Source organism: Populus alba, chromosome 14 (assembly GCF_005239225.2).
Source record: "Populus alba chromosome 14, ASM523922v2, whole genome shotgun sequence".
Taxonomy (NCBI): Eukaryota; Viridiplantae; Streptophyta; class Magnoliopsida; order Malpighiales; family Salicaceae; genus Populus; species Populus alba.
Window position 1 is genome coordinate 4,353,249 of NC_133297.1, and position 21,423 is coordinate 4,374,671.

The 21,423-nt window shown below is 34.5% G+C and overlaps 3 protein-coding genes across 3 annotated transcripts; all 3 read right to left on the reverse strand.

The window, feature by feature from the left end:
* Positions 1 to 7,273: 7,273 nt before the first annotated feature.
* LOC118049455 (uncharacterized) lies at positions 7,274 to 8,110 on the reverse strand. The gene has a single exon (XM_035059448.2). It carries the CDS (start codon positions 8,065 to 8,067, stop codon positions 7,465 to 7,467), a length of 603 nt encoding a protein of 200 aa, XP_034915339.1. The 5' UTR covers positions 8,068 to 8,110; the 3' UTR covers positions 7,274 to 7,464.
* A 4,591-nt stretch (positions 8,111 to 12,701) lies between these two features.
* LOC118049451 (uncharacterized) lies at positions 12,702 to 13,241 on the reverse strand. The gene has a single exon (XM_035059446.1). The coding sequence runs from the start codon at positions 13,239 to 13,241 to the stop codon at positions 12,702 to 12,704; it is 540 nt and encodes a 179-aa protein (XP_034915337.1).
* Positions 13,242 to 17,588: 4,347 nt separating this feature from the next.
* Positions 17,589 to 19,456, reverse strand: LOC118049456 (ankyrin repeat-containing protein BDA1). Its single transcript, XM_035059449.2, has 2 exons — positions 18,810 to 19,456; positions 17,589 to 18,571 (listed from the first exon to the last, which is right to left on the reverse strand). Exons 1-2 carry the CDS (start codon positions 19,380 to 19,382, stop codon positions 17,765 to 17,767), a joined length of 1,380 nt encoding a protein of 459 aa, XP_034915340.1. The 5' UTR covers positions 19,383 to 19,456; the 3' UTR covers positions 17,589 to 17,764.
* Between the last annotated feature and the right edge of the window lie 1,967 nt (positions 19,457 to 21,423).

Sequence of the window (21,423 nt, forward strand, 5' to 3'; positions counted from 1 at the left end):
TGAAGGATCTCGTCTCAAGGAAGTTCTTCTTTCCGGTCGGAGTTATGTGATCTTTATGTTCTCTCCGAGTCTTTGGCTACGTCAGTTCCTCAAGCTTTTTGGTCTCCTTGCATTTCCGTGACTGCCGACCTGTGGCATCGTTCTTTAGGTCATCCAACTCCTCGCATTCTAAATTTGTTAGTTTCTGATAATAAAATTATTTGTACGTCTAGACAATCTTTTACTCAATGTCAAGCATGTCCTTTAGGCAAGTCATCCCGTTTGTCATTACGACCGACGGGTCACAAAACTTCTACCCCACTTGAATTAATTTTTAGTGATGTTTGGGGCCCTGCTCCAATGTTTTCTTCTGATGATTTTTGTTATTTTGTTATCTTTGTTGATGCGCACACTAAATATATCTGGTATTATCCGCTTGTTGCGAAATCTGATGTATTTTCCATGTTTCAACGTTTTCAGACACTTGTTGAGCGTCAGTTTTCTCTTAAAATTAAATCTGTTTAAACTGATTGGGGTGGTGAATATCAAAAATCAAATAAATTTTTTCAAACCATTGATATTCATCATCGATTAATTTGTCCTCATACTCATGAACAAAATGGCACAGTTGAACGTCGTCATAGACATATTGTCGAAACTAACCTAACCCTTTTAGGCCAGTGTAATGCCCCATTGCGTTTTTGGAACTATGCTATGGAATCATCGATATATCTTATTAATCGCATGCCTACTCATGTTCTTCAAAATAAATCTCCTTTTGCGTGTCTGTTTCATCGCACTCCTGATTATAACTTCCTATGTACATTTGGGTGTCTTTGTTTTCCATTTTTACGTCCATATCATGCTCATAAATTAGATTTTCGGTCTTCTCCTTGTGTGTTTTTAGGCTATAGCTCGTCTCATCTTGGTTATCGGTGTCTTGATTTAGAGTCTGGTCGTGTCTATGTCTCCTGTCATGTTTGTTTTCATAAATGTGTCTTTCTTTTTAAAAAGTTTAAACAGGTAACAACACCCCCGGTTCCCCCCACTCCACCTACCTATCTTCCATCCTTGCATCCCCCTTCATGTTTTCAGCCTATTCCTTCCCAAATCGGCAAAAAACACAACCCACCTTTGCCCTTTGCCGCACCTTCCCAGCTTGCCCCCTTGCCCGTTGATTCAGCTGACCCTGCCTCACCACCCCACACAGCCATACTGTCACCACGTGTTTGTCTTTCCAATGATTATTATGCAGGAACAGGTTCTGAATTGCAGGATTTAGTAGCGGCACAACCCATCACCTCCCCGGCTTTACCTCATGGTCTGCAACTTTGTGTTGACCTCTCCTCTTATCCTCTTCAACACATTCCAAGTACAGGTACTGCTACTCCATATCCAGCTGCTCCTAAACACCCCATGGTTCTTCGTCCAAGACAGCCCAAGACAGCGCTAACCACCACCACGGCAGCCACATCTGCTGCCTTCTTTAGTCGGGTAGCTTCTCCTCCCTCGCATGAGCCACTTATTTTTCCTGATGCTAACAGATATGAGGCGTGGCATAATGCTACTCGTGAGGAAATTCAGGCCTTACGCGCAAACAGAACATGGACTTTAGTGTCGTTTCATCCGTCCATGAATGTTGTTGGTAGCCGATGGGTCTACAAAATTAAACGCAGATCTGATGGTAGCATTGAGAGGTATAAGACGCGCTTGGTTGCCAGGGGCTTCACTCAGGAAGAAGGTATTGATTACTCAAAAACTTTTAGTCCTGTTATCAAACAGGCAACGATACGCTTAGTGTTCTCCATTACAGTTTCGAGTGGTTGGAAAATTCATCAGCTTGACATTCATAATGCATTTCTAAATGGAGTCCTTGATGAAGAGGTTTACATGAAACAACCTCCAGGTTTTGTTGATTCTGCTCTCCCAGGTCATGTATGTCGATTGCATAAATCTCTATATGGTTTAAAACAAGCTCCGCGGGCTTGGTGCACTCATCTGAATGACTTCCTATTATTCATTGGTTTTCGTGTTTTTAAAGTGGATACCTTATTGTTTATCTTCTCGGTTGGTAGCGATATTTGTTATCTTTTGGTTTATGTTGATGATATTCTGCTTACGGGTAATAATGATATTCTGCTACAATGCCTCATTCAGTTACTAAGCTCAGAATTTAAACTTCGGGATTTGGGTGATGTTCATTATTTTTTAGGTATTGAAGTGCAGTGTACTGGTCTGGGACTTATGCTTTGCCAACATAAGTATACACTTGACATCCTCACACGAGCTGGTATGTTATCCTGTAAACCAGTTGATACTCCTATTTCGGCATCCAAAGCCACCATTATGTCGGATCCATTGTTTTCTGATGCTACTCGTTTTCGGCAACTTGTTGGTGCTCTCCAATATCTCACTTTCACACACCCGGATATTTGCTTTACTATTAACCGGGTCTGTCAGTTTATGCATGCTCCTATAGAATCTCATTGGGCCGCCGTGAAACGCATCTTGCGTTATCTTCGTGGTACGGCATCACATGGTTTACATATTACTCGCAGCTCTTTTTTTTGCTTTACACGATTTTACAGATGCATATTGGGCAGGTAGTATTGAGGATATAAATTCTACAGGTGGTTACCTTGTGTTCTTTGGTCAGACGTCGATTTCATGGAAATCGAGAAAGCAACGCATTGTTGCTCGTTCTTCGACGGAAGCTGAGTACAAAGCCTTAGCCGATGGCACGGGTGAAGTTATCTGGCTTCAGTGCTTGTTAACGGATTTTCAGATTCTGACTGCTTTTGCCCCTATTATCTGGCGTGTCAACCTTGGTGCCACGTATTTGTCCGCAAACCCTGTATTTCATGCTCGCACAAAACATATTGAGATTGATTATCATTTTGTCCGAGATAGAGTTGCGAAGAAGGAGATTCAGATTCGTTTTATTTCCTCTCAGGATCAACTTGCCGATGTCTTCACTAAGCCACTTCCTGCTTCTTCGTTTACTGTTTTTAGATTCAAGCTTCGAGTTGATCCTCCACCCTCAGCTTGAGGGGGCGTATTATAGAATGTAACTGTATAGGAAATATTATAGTCATATTCTTATGTGGTAATCTCTACCTTTACTATTGTATATTGCCCTACTCATATATATATAAAGGGTTGGCTAACTATTAGGTTAAGCCTCCTAATCATTCTCAACTCCAACAAAGTGAAAAATAAGACCAAGACCCGCATTAACCTGTAGCATTCATTAGCGAACTCTCTCCGAGACCTCTCTCTTGCATTTCTGAAAAAATAGGCTGCCTTAAGAAAAGTTAGACGATTTCTCCTTCACACCCTTGCTCGCTCAACGCTAAAGCCCTTCCCTCCGTTCCTGATGAAACTACTCATCCTTAGAGATGCTCCACAGATGTGGAATAACATACTCTTTAATCGACGGTGATTCCTCAAAGAGAGGAGCTTAACGCCCTATTTCATAGATGGTCTTTGTATTCTTTAAACACTACATATCTCGTCCTTGCATGTCACCTAACATCCCTTAGGAATCTTCCTATCTATTGACTCCAAATTTTCAAGCTATATAGCTCAACTGGCAGTCGGGTTCCGGCCCTCCCCTCGAGAGATATCGCGCCTCTCCTTTGTAATAACAATACATGAAAACTTCAAAATTTCAATGCTGGAGGTGTGCACACAGAATATTAACTTCAGAAACATGTCAACAGTTGCGGATCACCTTCCCTGAGATTTGGATAGTTTTCTTTGTAGTAATTAATAATCACTTCGTCAATAACTAAGTGTTCGTAAATATTAATGCAGCGACCCAAATATGTCTTTCGACTGATCGATTATTGAAATGCCGACTTGCTGGTTTGGTTGACGGGCCTTAATTAAGAAAGGAGACTTGTACAGGTCTTGAAAGCGTCCACGAGGAAGAAAGCTTCATTGGTTTTGTGCGTCCTCCCTTACTGTGTGAACTGAACATTTTTTTCCCGTATTTTTTTTTTTAACTAACTACACAATTCATGGAAGGTACAAAACCAAATGTCAAAAACAGGCTGTATGGCTAAATATCATATATGTTGGAGTTTTGACTTGGCGTATTTAGGAATTAAATTTTCTTGGATGTTGGTTACAAAGTTTAGATAAAAGAAAAAATCAAGAGTGATTATCAAACTATTTACTGATTAAGCTTAATTTAGATAAACTACATTAATTTTTTTTGGATAAAACTAGAAATGAATTAGTACAAACTTCAATACATTACATTGAATTTAGTTGATCTTGAACTCAAGTAACTTGGGGTATTGGCTAAGTTTTAAATGGTCTAAACTCAGGCTTATAATTAGCCCTGTAACACCCGAGTAACTCACCAGATCAACTCAAAAACCGTGTGACTTGGTAAACCTGGATGAGACCCGACCTTTTGTTTTTATATATTTAAAAAAAAAAACCCAAAAAATATAAAGCTAATTTATGAATATTTAGCATGATATATTTTTTTTATAGTCTACATCCCCATGAAATATTTTTTAATTTTTTCATGTGAGATAACTATATTTATAGCCTATATATATATATGGAATGTTTGTTAACTTTTAAATGTGGGATAACTATATACCCTTCATTCACATCCATTATTTCTTAATTATTTTATGGGATAACTATATATATAGACTACATACACAAGTAATGTTTCTTTTAACTTTTTGATGTAGGATATATATATATATATATAGCTCATATCCACATAAAATATTTTTTAACTTTTTAATAAGGAATATTAAAATCTTCTTTTTTTTTGAATTTTTTAAAGTTAACTAGGGTTAAATCTGTATGCCTTAGACTCCACTTCTTGGTATTAAAAACTGAATTGAGTACGTTGCTGGTTAATTCACTGATGGATATTGGGAATTAATATATTTTTATTATACAGTTGTTTGCCTGCTGCAAATTTTCTGCCGTTTCAACAATGCCTTTGGAAAAAGTGCTAATCTGACATCTACATCCCTTAGCGAGTGCTCCTCAAGCCTGTCTTCTTGTTGCGAGACTTGTTTGCTCGAGAACATACAGTATGAAACAAGGAGTGATCAAGATTTCCAATATTAGAAAGTACTTTCTCATATCACCTGCCCAAGTTTTTGCAAACTAGTAGAACAAATTTATTAAATGGTGTTTGAAAGCGCCATGCTGATATTGTTGAGTTCAAGCAACAGTTCGTCGACTCAACAATTCTGTATTTAAGGAAAAAGATCACAGCACAGCAGCCCTCAACACATGTATAGCAGCAACAGTTCGTCAACTCAACAATTCTGTATTTAAGAAAAAAGATCACACCACAGCAGCCCTCAACACATGTAGCAGCAACAGTTCGTCAACTCAACAATTCTGTATTTAAAGAAAAAGATCACAGCACAGCAGCCCTCAACACATGTAACAGCAACTGTTCGTCAACTCAACAATTCTTCTGTATTTAAAGAAAAAGATAGCAGCACACAGCAGCCCTCAACACATGTAGCAGCTTCCCTTCCATGACAAACCTTAGCAAAGGGATGTCAAAGATCTTGGATGAGGCATCGTATGAGTTTTTTTAAGGGACATATGAAAATTAATTGACCAACTCGGGATTGTCAAGTGAATGCCAAAATTAGTTTATTATTTGTCCCAGGGAAAAATAAACTCTGATTTGCTTAAGAAAAGTTTAGTTGGAGAAATAAAGTTTAGTGCAGAGAACAATGAAAAATGAAAATAATTTAGTGAAATAATACTTGATAATTTTTATTTTGTGCACGAAAAAAGATTAAGAAAAATATTTGTTAATGATCACGTTGAATATGACATTTTTTTTATAGAAAATTAAAGAGTTGAAAAGAGCAAGGCTGCTACAACCGGAGGAGTTACAATGGAATTAGAAACATAAAAGCCCACATTAGTGTGGGATTAAACTACAAAAATATAAAAACTCTACACTTGTTGACCTGCTTGCCCATCCTTTTTATCCCTTTTGGCTCCGTCCTCCTTTCTTCCAATTTGAGTACTCTCATTCTCACTCACACAGTACTTCTTGAAGAAATAACCCAAACACCTCGTCACAAAAGGCACTGAAGCTGCAACCAGAAAGATAGGGAAAATGCACAGATTCATGAGGAGTAACTGCATAAACCGCAGATCCATAGGCTATCATCATTGAGGCTGTAGCGACCCATATTTCAAGATGGAAAGGGAACCAGCTGTCAGTGAGAGACGTAACGACAAGCATACAAGTGGAGAGAGCCAAAGTGTTTGATACCAAGAAAACATAGCAATAAGATGCATAAATTGCTCTTCCTTGATGATGTCTTTCTTGCCAGGCCCCTCCAGGAGGGTCCACCCCAGCTTGGAATGTAAATCAAGGCCACAACTACTCTAGCATCCCTTGGTGAGTCTCTCACTTCATCATACTGAAATCTCTTGAACCAGCCAGCACTCTTTTATTATTGTTTCTATTAGGTTGAGACATTTTCACTCTGGCAAAGACATGTGCGTGATACCAGGAAGTTACTTAGAAAGAGCTTTGTGCAGAGAAATATAAAGAATAATATAAAATTATATTTTATAATATTATTTAATAGTTTATATTATTGGATTGAGATGATTTTTTATATGGTATTAGAGTTTTTAATGATTAAAAGATCAGAACTTCAAATCTAGCTATTCTATTTATTTGATAAAAATTAAACATAAAATAATATAGATTTTAAAAATTTTAAATCTAAAAAATAGCAAAAGCCTTGATTGGCTTCGAGCAAGGAACAAATGCCCACAGTCTTGAAGTATTAAAGTTGGTTTAATGATTTATAAAAAAAGATGGTTTGATTGCCTATCTTAATCTGTATGAAATCGGGGGAATCGTGATTAGCCTTGCATTGACCTTAAAGTTTTTTTCATAAAAGGATATTTACTTGATATAAATTAAGATTATTCTTGTGCAGATCACCTTTCTTACTTCAAATTTTGTTACAAAGTTCCAACTAAATCATTCAGTAACTACAATTAATTAACTTGCCCCTTAATTCATTTTGAGTTTCAACCGACAGTTCCTCAATCATTTTACTAATTTTCCATTCAGAAATCTTAATTATAACTATCAAAATAATACCACAAAAAAATTGCGATTTTTTTTTAATTTTAGCTTAAATTGATGTCAACAAAACAAAACCCTAACAATAATAAAGATTGTGTTCAGTAATTTACTAAAGTAAAGTGAGTGATTCAAAAATTACTGACCCCCACTGATAATCAAAATATATATAAAAAAAAAAAAACAGAAAAATCTTTATTAACTCACAGCAACACGTAATAATACCTGGCTAGGTATCACTTGATAGAAAAGACTACAAGAGCTGACAATAAGAGCAAGGCTGCTACAACTGGAGGACTTACAACGGAATTAGAAATAAAAATTAAGTCCACATTAGCATGGGCTTAATCTACAAACACGTAGAAAATCTAAACTTGAAGACCTGCTTGCCCATCCCTCTTGTCTCCTTCTTCCTGACTTCCTATTTGATGCTCAATCTCAATCATACAGTACTTCTTGAAGAAATAACCCAAACACCTCATCACAAAAGGCCCAAAAGCTATAATCAAAAGATAGCGATAACGCACAGATTTACGAGGAGTAACAGCAAAAACCGCAGATGCATAGGTTATCATCATTGAAGCTGTAGCAACCCATATTTCAGGATGGAAAGGGAACCTGTAAGTGAGAGATACAATGACAAGTATACAAGAGGAGAGAGCCAAAGTGTTTGATATCACGAAAACATAGTAAGCACCCGGTTGAGATGCATAAATTGCTGTTCCTGCAACATGAGTACCATTTCCTGCAACTAGAGTACCATTTTCTGCAACTAGAGTACCATTTCCATTATCTTGCCAGACCCCTCCAGGAGGGTTCACCCCAGCCTGGAAAGTCACTGCTGCAATCAAGGCCACAACTACTAGCAAAACATTTCTAGCATCGCTTGGTGTGTCTCTGTTTGGATTATACTGAAATTTCCTGAACCAGCTATAACTTCTTTTAGCAATGTTTTGTTTAGGCTGAGACATTCTTACTTGGGCAAAGATATGTGGGAGATACCAGCACTCTGGCTCTCAAGAAGTTACTTATAAAGACCCTCCGTTCTAAAGGATGGGGCCCTGCCCTGATCAATTAATTATCGCACATGTTTCTCATATTTGATATCTGTACACCTAATTAATCAGGGATGATTATAAAAGATTTTCTATAGCTAATTTTATCTTAATTTGTTCTTCATATTTTTATAAATTATACTTTATATTCTATAACAAACAAAACACATTATTGAGGACATACAATGTTATTGAACAAATAAACTATATAATGAAAAATGTAATTTGTAAAAATATGGGGAAAAAGTGAAATTCATATAAAATTACAGAAAAATTTATATAATTATCCCAATAAAAATAGCATATGGATTCATTAAATAAAGTCTGAATCTTAATATACACACACACATACCGATTCATGTAAGAATTTCTAAACTAATTTAATGATCAATGTTTACCCGAGTCAATGCAAGTCAATGAATTTAAGATTATATAAATCTTGTGTGAATAGTGATTATCAACGTCGAATACTGGGCATCCAAATAGCCGCCACCAGGAAATCAACGGTGGAAATTTGGCGAAAAGTTAAGCTCAATTGCTTTGCTGTTTGGCAGATGGACCCGGGGAATCAAGACTCCTTTTCAAGTCTTTTATTAAACATAAATTTTCCACGAAAACAAAGATGGTTTCTTTGCTCACTCACACAGCTTTTCTTTTTTTTTTCTTTTTTTTTTTTTCACGTTCCTTTCCCCCTTTATTTTTCCATGCGGTGCCAATAGTTGTAAAAAATTACTTCAAGACGTGGAAAATAAAGTGTTTTTGACTTCAAGAAATTTATTGCAAATATATATATAAAATAAAAAAACACCTCACATGGTATATAATTGGTACAGGCATATAAAAAAAAAACACCCGCTCAAAATCAAAAACTTTCATTCTCCATGTAAAAAACCCTAACCCAATTAATTTGTCCTTTTTTCTTTTTTTTTTGCATAAATCCACCCCTCCTCTATCACTTTCTCTTGAATTATTGTCTAGAACATATAATTCCAAAACATCCATTTTCAATAACCTCACTTTTGCTTTCTTTAACTTCTCCTTTGATGTACTCTCAAGAACCACATGCAAAGATCGTTGGTGTGCTCCCATTTGCAATCTTTGACTTCTTCTGTGATGTGCTCTCAAGAACCACTTGCAAAGATCAGTGGTGTGCTCCCATTTGCAATCTTTGACTTCTCCTGTGGTGTGCTCTCAAGAAAACGGGTCAGTAGCATCGACAAATAGCAATGAAATATTTCAGATGTAAATTTAGCAATGAATTATATATATATATATATTATTATATATATATATTAATTTTTTAATATTAAAAACTGATTTAGCAACAAAAAATCAATTGCAAAAAATAAATTAATATATTAAAAATCAGCAATAAATTATCCGTTGTTAATACAATGGCATGGTTTACAATGATTGTGCTGATCAAAAAAAAAGAAAAAAATTTAACTTATATATATATATAAACAAAAAAAAAAAAACACCAGGAAGGAGACAATTAATTACTCCAACTCAAAATCAAAAACTTTCATTCTCTACATAAAAAACCTTAACCCCTCCTCTATCACTTTCTTTTGAATTATTGCCAGAACATGTAATTCCAAAACATTCCTTTTCAATAACTCTACTTTTGCTTTCTTTTAAGTTCTCCTGTGGTGTGCTCTCAAGAACCACTTGCAAAGATCGGTGGTGTGCTCCCATTTACAATCTTTAACTTCTCTTGTGGTGTGCTTTCAAGAACCACTTGGCAAAGATTGGTGGTGTGCTTCAACTTGTAAAGAACCGTGTTGTGGAAGAATTCGAGGCAAAATGACAAATTACAACATTTGTTTTTTTGCAAAAACAAAATCATCAATAATAGGGGATGAATTCCGTTCTTATCCAGAATAGCAACTCCAACTCAACAGATTAATTAAGTTTTTTTTTTTTTTAATATGATGTTTTTTTATATGCTTCCATAGGATCTCAAGTTTGAGTTTTATAATTACTAATATGATAGTCATTAAAGATTTGTAAGGTTATTAATTTTAAAACTCGTAAAATTATTTGAAATACATGCAAGCTAAACTGAACACTCGTATTAATTAAAAAAAATAAATTTATGTAGTTATTTAATCTAATAAATAATATATATGATACATATATTAAAAAACTCAATTTAAAACTTAACTTTGGGGTATATATTTAGATTTTAACTTAAACCTGAAAATGCATTGACTAATAAAATCAGGTTGCCAGGTTTTTAATGATTTGGTTAATATAAACAAACTTGGTTCAATTTTTAGGATTCTTTTTTAATAAAAATTTATAATTAACTGTTCTTCATAATTTCACCGAATCAATCAAGAATTACAAATTAATGGCTTGTACTTGTCCCTTGCTGGATGCGCTTACAATTTTATCTGCTAATCAATCTACGAATAGAAAGAGTGATTGGCAATAAATTTGTTCAATTTTTGCATAAAAAAACTGTCAACCGAATTTTTTTTCAAATTATTAATTCAAAATGAAAAAAATCTGGCTAATATTATCACAGCCAACAATATTTATAAACGAAATTACATTCTGCCGTCTGGAAAGAAGAAGAAAGGATCAGAAGCAAACATTCAGCACCTCATCTTACTGATATGGTTCTTTCTTTCCACATCCGATCTTTTTTAACCATTCATTGGGCACTGGTAGTCAAATACAGCGGAAAACACCCAAATAAGAACCCTTATTACTATAGGTACAGGAGCGGCGAGGAAGATGAGACGAAACGACACTGATTCGTAAGGTGTAACACTATATATCGCAGAGCCATAAGTGCCCATCATAGAAATTGTAGCAATGAAAACTTCCAAGAAATAAGGGGACCTAAAGGTTAGACATATATAATAGTAGAAAACTGGAGGATGTCAGTGCAATAGTGTTACATAGCAGGAAAATTTGGAAAGGTACTCTCTGATCAGAATAAATAGCACGTCCGGCTTTATGTCCCAGCTTATCATCACTTTGCCAAACTCCACCGGGTGGACAAATTCCAGCTTGGAAGGTCACGGTGGCGATCAGCACAGCCCCGGCCAGCAAAACATTTCGGATATCATGAGGTTCTGGCTTTAGATCTCCTTCCAATGGTGGCCTTGTTGGTTTTGAGATAAATTTGAAGCAGACCTTGATTTTCCTTTTGATTCTAGTACTAGTAGTATTGTTAGGGTGATTTTCCATATCTCTCAGGTGAAAGTTATGGTTCCTTTCTTCTGTTAACAATGAAACTCAAAGGGCCAAGAAGTTTAAATATTTTTCTTAAAGAGAAGGGGAATAACGCACTTGATTTTCATTCAAGTAAGAAAGATTCAGTCCCTGCGAGTCTCTGGCACCATTAAATCTGGATAGGAGTACTTTTGGTAGAGTACTGAATTCATTTAAGAAAGGTATAAGATCCTGAAACAGCCAAGCAGGCAGTACTGTTATGCCTTCTCTCTTTTTTTTCTTCCCCTTTTTGTGGTATTCAGTAATTTGAAATGAAAATGTGAAAGTGATACTACCATGATCTGAACCATAAAGGGAGAAAATCTGATTAGGAGTATATAAATATGGTGTCTTCCCAATTTTCCATTAAATCACTTGACGGAAAGAGTTTGTAAAAGAAGGGAAGGGGGATTTTTCGAATACTTCGGAACAGGGAGCAGAAGGCATGACTGTAAAATGGTATTTATGGATTACAAAAGCTACGAGAAGCCTTAGGATTGCATGCACATTGTTTAACACTTCTTTTTAGGCTAGACATTTGATAGGAGAAATCAAAGGAAAAGGTTAAATTGATGCTTTTATTCCCATATTTTGCACATTAAGCATGATTATTTTATTCAAGAAGTATGATGGGGCTTCATTTTGATTGCATCGATGTATCCAATCCAACAATTAATGTCTTAGGATGAATTATGTCATCAGCTTTTGCTTTGTAACTTCAATCATGCTACAGTCCTTTTGTTGCAAAAGGATTGATCATGATCATCCATACTAACCTAAATGTAGATGCTAGATGGTGAGTGACTTGTCAACTATTTTTATGCAACATGAAACATGTAAACTGATCCGAATATCTATGTTAATTAAAAAGAAAAAATTGCAACTAGAAAGGAATAGAGAAATTGACGAACTGAATTGATTAACCTGCAATAAGCTAGAGGACACGAATCTAGGAGAGGTGAAGAGTCCTACTAATCTGCATGCAATCGGGGGGAATCATAATTTGCCTTGCATTTGACCTTAATGCTTTTTTCAGAAAGGGGTGTATACTTGATATACAGATTATTATTGTGCAGATTGCCTTAATTTAATTAAGCTAGTGCAGTAGCCCGTATCAGTTTTTCCTTTCAATTTTATAAACCAGGATGCAAATTTATTATGGGAAAAAAACACATTAGAAGATAGTCTAGAGGTAGAGGATACAGAGAATACAACCCAGGAAAACAAGAGATACAAGAATGAGAAAGAAGAAAAAACCAGCATGGCCAAGGACAAATTAGAAATGAACCAGCTTATGTTGGCCTTGCTCGCAGCTCTTACATCTACACACTTTGGCCTGTTTCCCCGCCTATTTCTTCATCTTTCTGACATTTATTACTGCATTTCTTAAGCATCTGAATCAAAAACCTTGTGATAAAAGGCACTGAAGCTGTAATCAAGAGATAGCGAAAATGCACAGATTCATGAGGGGTAACAGCAAAAATTGCAGAAGCATAAGTTACCATCATTGAAGCTGTGGCAACCCAAATTTCAAAGTGGAAAGGGAACTTGTAAGTGAGAGATGTGATAACAAGTAATGATGCGGAGAAAGCCAAAGTGTTTGACATCAAGAAAACATAGTAAGGATGTTTTTGAGACGCATAAATTGCTCTGCCAGCTGCATGATGTTCTTGAACGTTATCATCCTGCCAGAGTCCACCAGGAGGATTCACCCCAGCTTGGAAGGTCACTGCAGCAATCAGTGTGGCAATCACCAGCAAAGCATTCCGTGCATCATTTGGTGAGTCCCTTTCTTTATCATATTGAAATCTCTTGAACCAGCTAATGCTTCTCTCGGTATTTTGAGGGTGTACTTGAGCCATTTTTGTCCAAGCAGCAACTTATGATGCCAAACACTTTAATGAGTACCTTTAAATAAGCTAGATGCATACAATGAGTCAAAGGCATTACCTTAATTTCTTATTAAAAAATTCAAACCATTAATTTGCAAAAAATAATACCTGAAGCATAGTTATAGAATTTGTATGGTATTGTAACTTGTTAAGGTAGAGCTTGATCTCCGAACTTATTTGGAAAATAACCTTGTCAAGCTCTATTGATTTAGTTGAACTCAAACAAGACTTTATTACCTTAATTCTATGAATTTTTATTAATATTTTATCTAAAATAATATAATTTTATGTTTTCAAAAACATTATCCAAAATTAAATTTGTTTTAAGATTGATCCAACAAATTAATTCACAATTCCAACCATCTATAAAGTCTAATGAGTATGGATTGAAATAGAAAAAGAACCGGTAACTCTCTATCAACCGGTTTAATATTTAATTGTACACAATTAAATATTAAACCGGTTATGCACAATTAAATATTAAACCGGTTCCAACCTCGTGACAAATTGATCTCCTTTCTGCAATCTCGAATCACAGCTTTCAACCTTGACATTGATATGAATGCATGTTTTCACATGCAAGTTTCAACTCCCCGAAGATGTGAGATTCCTAACTCTTGTCCTAATCTTTCCAACAAAGTGAAAAATAAGACCAAGACCCGCATTGACCGGTAGCGTTCATTAGCGAACTCTCTCTGGGCCCTATCTCCTGCATTTCTGAAAAAATAGGCTGCCTTAAGAAAAGTTGGAAGATTTCTCCTTCATGCCCTTGCTCGCCCAACGCTGAAGCCCTTCCCTCCGTTCCTGATGAAACTACTCATCCTTAGAGATGCTCCACAGATGTGGAATAGCATACTCTTTAATCGACGGTGATTCCGCAAAGAGAGGAGCTTAACGCCCTATTTCATGGATGGTCTTTGTATTCTTTAGACACTACATATCTCGTCCTTTGCAATATGTCACCTAACATCCTTTAGGAATCTTCCTATCTATTGACTTCAAAATTTCAAGCTATATAGCTCAACTGGCAGTAGGGTTCCGGCCCTCCCCTCGAGAGATATCGCGCCTCTTCTTTGTAATAACAATACATGAAAACTTCAAAACTTCAATGCTGGAGATATGCACACAGAATATTAACTTCAGAAACATGTCGACAGTCGAGGATCACCTTCCCTGAGATTTGAACTGTTTTCTTTGTAGTAATTAATAATCACTTCGTCAATAACTAAGTGTTCGTAAATATTAATGCAGCGACCCAAACATGGCTTTCGGCTGATCGATTATTGAAATGCCAGCTTGCTGGTTTGGTTGATGGGCCTTAATTAAGAAAGGAGACTTGTATAGGTCTTGAAAGCGTACACGAGGAAGAAAGCTTCATTGGTTTTGTGCGTCCTCCCTTACTGTGTGAACTGAACATTTTTTTCCCATTTTTATTTTTTTTTTTAACCAACTACACATTTCATGGAAGGCACAAAACCAAATGTCAAAAACAGGCTGTATGGCTAAATATAATATATGTTGGGAGTTTTGCCCACTTTAGCTAACCCACCAAAGTCCAAACACATGACAGAATTACCTTTTCGGTAATAAAATGTATGTGCATGTGCTGAAGTTTACTGTCCTGACTCAATACAATAAAAGATTACTCAGTCAACATTATAGAAACCCATGCATGCAGATGATGCAATTGCAAGCCTCTTCTCCTTCCCAGGGAGACTTTACTTCTTTTTTTTGTTTGTTAATTATGTGGTCTGCACACAATATGCAGCAGGCCAGCATCTAGTACCTATCCCATATCTATTTTTGGGCTGGGCTAAGCAATAAACCAATGGTGGTTGGGGTAGACTTCCCGCATCGTGAGTGCAGGCTGTGTAGTTTTTGCTGCCTCGAATGGTTTAGATGACACTTTACTATTGGTTAATTAACTTTATTGCACAAATCAAAAATATTGTATATAAAAAATTATAAAATTATTATAAGTATAAGATTTATATAGTATTCAAATATTGTTCCTAAATATTTCTGATCAATATTCTATTAAAATAAGATATTAATTAGAGTTGTTTAGACCAGAGTATATGATGTTTCTTTCTCTATGAAAGAAAACACTTGTTCTTATAAACTGAGGTATGAGGAATACCTAAAACTAATATGCAGGTGCTTGTTAGATGACATGTACACTAAATTGACTCGCAAAATAATTTTATATGAGAAAATCATCTAAATCTATAGATATGCTCACGTGTATGTGATTATTGTCTAAGTAATCCTTGAATTTGGTATCAATAAGTTATTTTATAGGGAGAGAGTTATACTTTGATTGGAACATTGTTGATGAAAAGATAATAATTACATTGAGGTTAAGTCAAGCTATTTATGACTTTTTTTATATTCAGGGGCTCTTGATAATTTTTTTTTTTTTTTTAGGAAACTCCACTCCCCGAAAAACACACTTTATGGGTCCAAGTGAGCGAGTAAAATTCCGATTGTCTCAGGCTCTTACAAGAGGTGCACGCTATGACTCGAACTCGAAACCATGCTGTGCAGATCTCAAGCCCTTTGCAACCACACCACGCCCCTTGGAAACAAGTGTTATTATTGCTAAATTATATTTAATTATTAAGATTATTAGAAAAGCATGTATTATTAAGACTTGTTAAGAATTACTAATGACCGTTATTTAACATCCGCAATTTGAAATGCTGTATTAGTGCTCTCGTTTATGTTTTCATCGATTCCTTCAACGTGACGGGGAAGTAGGGTTTTTGTTTTTAAAAAAAATTCTGATTTCCCTGGCTTTCACTGCTCTGTTTGCTGAAACATATCTAGCGAGATCACTACTATGCATACAGCTCCGCTTTGAAGAATAAAATCAAGGACGTTTTGGTGGGAATTTATACTTGAATGGATTGGGATCTTCTCATGATCACTGGAGCATGATACATCATTTAATATAGGCATTAAGAAGTAAATGCATAATAAATTCATATTCTGATTGTCGGAAAACTTGACAGTTGACAGTGATCTCAGTCGTTTAAGGGCTTTAATGTTTTCGAAGAAGAAATAACACCAATATTTAGCAAAGAGAACTAATTAATTTGAGTTTTTCCTTTCAATTTTGTAAACCACGATGCAAATTTATTAGGGGGAAAAAAACACGTTAGAAGATAGTCTAGAGGGAGAGGATACAACCCAGGAAAACAAGAGATACAAGAATGAGAAAGAAGAAAAAACCCAACATGGCCATGGACTCATTAGAAATGAACTAGCTTATTTTGGCCTGTTTGCCCATCTATTTCTTCATCTTTCTGAAAATGTGACCATGTTTCTTAAATTTTTAAGCATCTGAATCAAAAACCTGGAGATAAAAGGCACTGAAGCTGTAATCAAAAGATATTTTCTGACAATGAAACTAACTAACTAGATTTCCAAAGGTTTCTTCTTTTCTCCAATGCAAAATGAGGATTAAGACGTCAAATCCTCGACAGACATCAAACATTCAAATGGATTTTATCTATTTGAAGATTTTAAATAATTGTAATTCTTATTAGTAGCTGCCATGACGGGCACTACAGAAACCTTTTTATTAATCTGCATGATTTTTCTTTTTATTCAAGAAGTATGATGGCACTTCATTTTTTAATTGATTTGATGTATCCAATCCAACAATGTCTCAAACCGATCCATGACATCAGCTTTTTCATGGGTTTTCTTTAGAGGCATAACGGAATTTGGCAACTCCAGTCATGCTGCAACCCTTTTGTTGCACAAGGATGGATTTTAGGGTATCACTAGTCTGTGACCTGAGCTACGCCCCGGAATGGAAAATAAAAAAATCTGTGTTAAAAAAGAACACCAAGAAACCACAAGTATATTTAAAAAAATCAAGAAAAAATCATGATTTGGATCATATTGGATAAAATAAATTTGTCTTATCTCATGACATCAAGCAGGAACTTATGATGCCAAACACTTTAACATGCATATAACGAGTCAGAGGCATTGGAAAAGAAGTGGTCACCCTGTAAGAGCCGCCGGTCGCCGGTCTAATCCCATATCACGGCTAGATTTTCTATAATTTGGTGTTTAGATTTTTCAAACACGGGGCCGTAGAGTCCTTGCATGTCACCTAAAATCCTTTTGAAATCTTCCTTTATTGTATGATGATTTTTTGCAATATTCTGGGTTTTCCACTTGGGCTACCTATTCTATCACAAGACAGGGCCTCTAGGTAATAACTAGGCTTATAAGAAGCAAGAAAAAGCATAGAGAATCTTGCAATGTGAAGACATGGATGAAGCAAGGAGAGGTGAAGAATGTACTGAATTGATAAATTTACAGAACTAACAAACGCTGTGGGAAATTGATCTTTACTACTTCTGCTACAGAACAGAATCTTGGATAAATTACTACTATGATGTTACATCGGAACTCATTTGCAGGCTTAATGGGCAGACACATCAAAGAACTTTGAAATGAATGAAATTTTAATTTCACACCATGGCCGGGTTCCGATCAGCAGAAGTTCTTGTCTTTTTCAGAGGAAGGACACCCCATTTCTTAAGTATCCATATCATAAAACGGGCAAACTCTGCGAGAACTAGCAGGCCAACCGACCAGACCACTGCGTCTATTGTTTTCCTCTCTGTTGGTGACATATAAATCACTGCAATCACGTAAGTAGCAGTCATTGAGAGTATGGCAAGACGCAAGCCGGCTCTGAGAGGAAATCCGCTGGTTAGGAGGGAAATCATGGCTATGGATGCAAAAAATCCAACTGCATTGAAGACAGTGAATACGGCAAAAACTTCAGGGTCACCACTCATGACAGCCTCTCCAGGCAAAAGATCTCTCTTTTGAACGCTATTAATCGATTGAGATCTTCGAGACTCTGCTGACCAAAAACCACTGGGAGGGCTAAGTATAGCTTGGTATGTCACTGTTGCTATAAGCGTTGCGACAACCATTAATGCGTTCTGAGTTTCAGTTGACGACTCTTCAATTTCTAGCTTCAACTCTTTCCAGAGGTTCCATGGACGAGAATTACGCCATGTATGATTAACATTCTTGTTAATGTTCTTCACTTCAACTTGGAAAGTCGAAGCAGGATTTGTTGTGATATCCATAGCTTTCATTGCTCCTGCTTGCTGGAACATCTCTAAGATACTGATATCATTGTATTCACCTCCACTTTGAAGAATAAAATCAAGAACATCCTTTGCTGTGAATCCACTTGCGTTAATGGAATTTACTTCCACTCCGTAAGCAATGGCCTCTCGACCAATTAATAGCCTTATGGTCTGCATAAAGAAACAACATGTAATGAATGCTTCACCCCTGCATATAATATACATCTACTAAGGTATTTATGCGATTTGAATCTAAAACCCAGCTCTGAGAAAGCAAATCAAACCTCGTGGACTATTGTTTTGAATATCAATGTATATATGTTTGCATCTGATAATTACAGATTAAAGCACTATATTTTTCAAATGAATCAAAATATGGTGTTACCATGTTAGAATAATTTTTCCTTACCTCGTGTTGTTTTCTGAGGGTAGCTAGATGCATTATGGTGTTACCATCCTTGTCCTTCCAGTTAACAATCTCCATCATGTCAAGTTTCTTGATCTCTTCCAACAAAACCTTAACAGCTTCAACCTGGTTACTCTTTACAGCTACATGAAGAACAGTTTCACCGCAAGTCGTTACCTCTTTGACAGATTGTGGGCAAGCACATACTAATTCCTGCACAATATCGACTCTTCCTTTCATTGCTGCAAAATGAAGTGGTGTTTTCCCGTCTTTTCCCTTCAAAAGACAAATATCATATCCTACCCTTAAAAGCTCTCTCACCAGCTCTACATGCCCATTTGAGGAGGCGATGTGTATAGGACTAAAACCATCTTGATTTAGCTCCCTGGCAAATGCTGGCTTTTGGCACGCTACTTCTCTTGTGATTTCGAGTTGGCCAGCTAATGATGATAGGTGAAGAGGATTCTCTGTTGAGTTCAAAGAAACGCGGTCAAGTATAAGTGGATCTTCTGCTTGTAATGAGCGAAATGCAGCTATATCACCGGAAAGAATGGCATCAAACAATCTTGAATCCATTCTAATGGGCAGCAATTATCTCACTACAGCAGTTAAGTTTTTGAGGGAAATGATAGGCAATAAGAAAAATTTAGTACTTGTTATGTTGTTGTGATGAAATGTTTTGCATGTTATATCAAATAACTACTTATTTGAAAAAAAAAATGCTAACTTTTCAAATATATTTTTTTACAATAAAAATCCTAATTATAAATCAAAAGGCTTATACTTGTATTTAATTAAATAAATCAAGAATCATTTGTGTCAATAAATACAAAACAAAAGTGTTAATTTTTTTATTCGACTCCTCTAGTTGTAGGTTGAATAATTTTTTTTCTAACACAAATAAATTCATGTATAGGTGTTATTTACGTGTTTTTTTTACTGTGAATAAAAAATGTAACTTGGAATTAAGAAGTTGATACTATCATATAATAAAGATTATATGCATTAATAAAAATATATAAACAATCTCAAATTCATTTTTAACATAGAAAAAAATAGAACAATTTTGTTATTGTTATATTGAAATATTATTTCCTTGATTTTTGTATAATAAATTTCAAAAAAAATTTGTAAAGAGAAAAAATTAAAAAACAGATTTTAAAAGAATAATAATAAAAAAATGGTGTAAATAAGCCAGGTATAGAGTGATAAGTACTCAAAGTATAAAGAATAAAAAATAATATTTTTCTAAAAAAATATAAAATAAAAAACTATTACAAAAAAATGAGGATAAAAAAAGAAAATGATAGTTGATAGGTTAAGTGTAAAATGATAAAAATATCAAGTATAAAAACAAATTTGTTTTCTAAAAAAAAAAAAAACTGAAAATTACATATTTATAACTTCTACATTTAAAAAAAAAAATCAATCGTGTTACTTTTACAGACCATTTACTTTTAATAATAATAATAATAATAATAATAATAATAATATATTAGATTTCCTGCTCGAGAAGTTTCTAATAGAATATTTGATCATGCCTAACGTAGTACTTAGGAAATGTATCAAAGAAAAATGGTTCAATCACGCAACATAACTTTAAATCACTAAACAAATTCTATATCAAAGAAACTTGAAGGTTACATTTTGAAATGAAGTTGAAATTATATTTTTTTAAAATTTAAATTTTTTATTTAAAATTAATTTTTTATATTTTTTATTATTTTGATATGTTAATATCAGAAATTATTTTTAAAAAATTAAAAAAATATTATTTAAATATATTATTTAAATAAACAATAATACTTATTACATCCTCAAATACTATCTTATAATAAAAGGAATCTTAAGCCCATGAAGTTAAGATAGAATAAAAACATGGCATCTTGTATTATAGTTACAGGTACAAAGTAATATAATAGTAGAAAAAAAAGGTAAAAAAAAAAAAAAAAAGATAAGAAGTCATCTCAAGGAAAAATTCTATCGAGGATTGAACAAATAGCAAACTTAGATTTTATCTGGGAGTGTGGTAATTTTTATTTTTTTGATATTTTTTAAAAGTATATTTGTGTTAAAAAATATTAAATTAATATTTTTTTAGTTTTTATTATTATTTTAAGCTGCTAATATCACAAATAAAAAAATTTTAAAAAAAAATATTTTGATATATTTTCAAGTAAAAAGTACTTTTAAAAAATAATTTATATCACAATATTAAATACTAATTGGATTTATATAATGTATCTACTTCAATTAAAAAACAAGTTAAGGAAATTCAGACAAATCTAAAATTAAATTCTGAACAAGAGGGGTTCTTTTATATATATATATATATATATATGTGTGTGTGTGTGTGTGTGTGTGTGTGCATAATTTAATTTTTGAATAAATAATAAAAATTAAATATAATTGAGAATGAGGTTTAAGACAACACAAATTCGAAATTAAGGGTTTAAATTATCAAAATTGAGAGTCAATTGGTCAAAAATTAAAGAATTAATAAGTTTGTGGACTTAATTAAAACTTTGATTTAATTAATTAAAGGAATAAGGGGTTTAATTAAAAAAATACCAAAGTTTGGAGCTGATTTAAGAGAAAATGCTAGAAAATTAAAGTT

What these genes read in the sequence shown, in the direction of transcription:
- LOC118049455 (XM_035059448.2), bottom strand. Translation starts at nt 8,067, where the DNA reads ATGTCTCAGCCTAAACAAAACATTGCTAAAAGAAGTTATAGCTGGTTC.
- LOC118049456 (XM_035059449.2), bottom strand. Translation starts at nt 19,382, where the DNA reads ATGGATTCAAGATTGTTTGATGCCATTCTTTCCGGTGATATAGCTGCA. An exon ending in CCCTCAGAAAACAACACGAG is followed by an intron (nt 18,572 to 18,809) that starts GTAAGGAAAAAT and finishes TTCTTTATGCAG; the next exon opens with ACCATAAGGCTATTAATTGG.
- LOC118049451 (XM_035059446.1), bottom strand. Translation starts at nt 13,241, where the DNA reads ATGGCTCAAGTACACCCTCAAAATACCGAGAGAAGCATTAGCTGGTTC.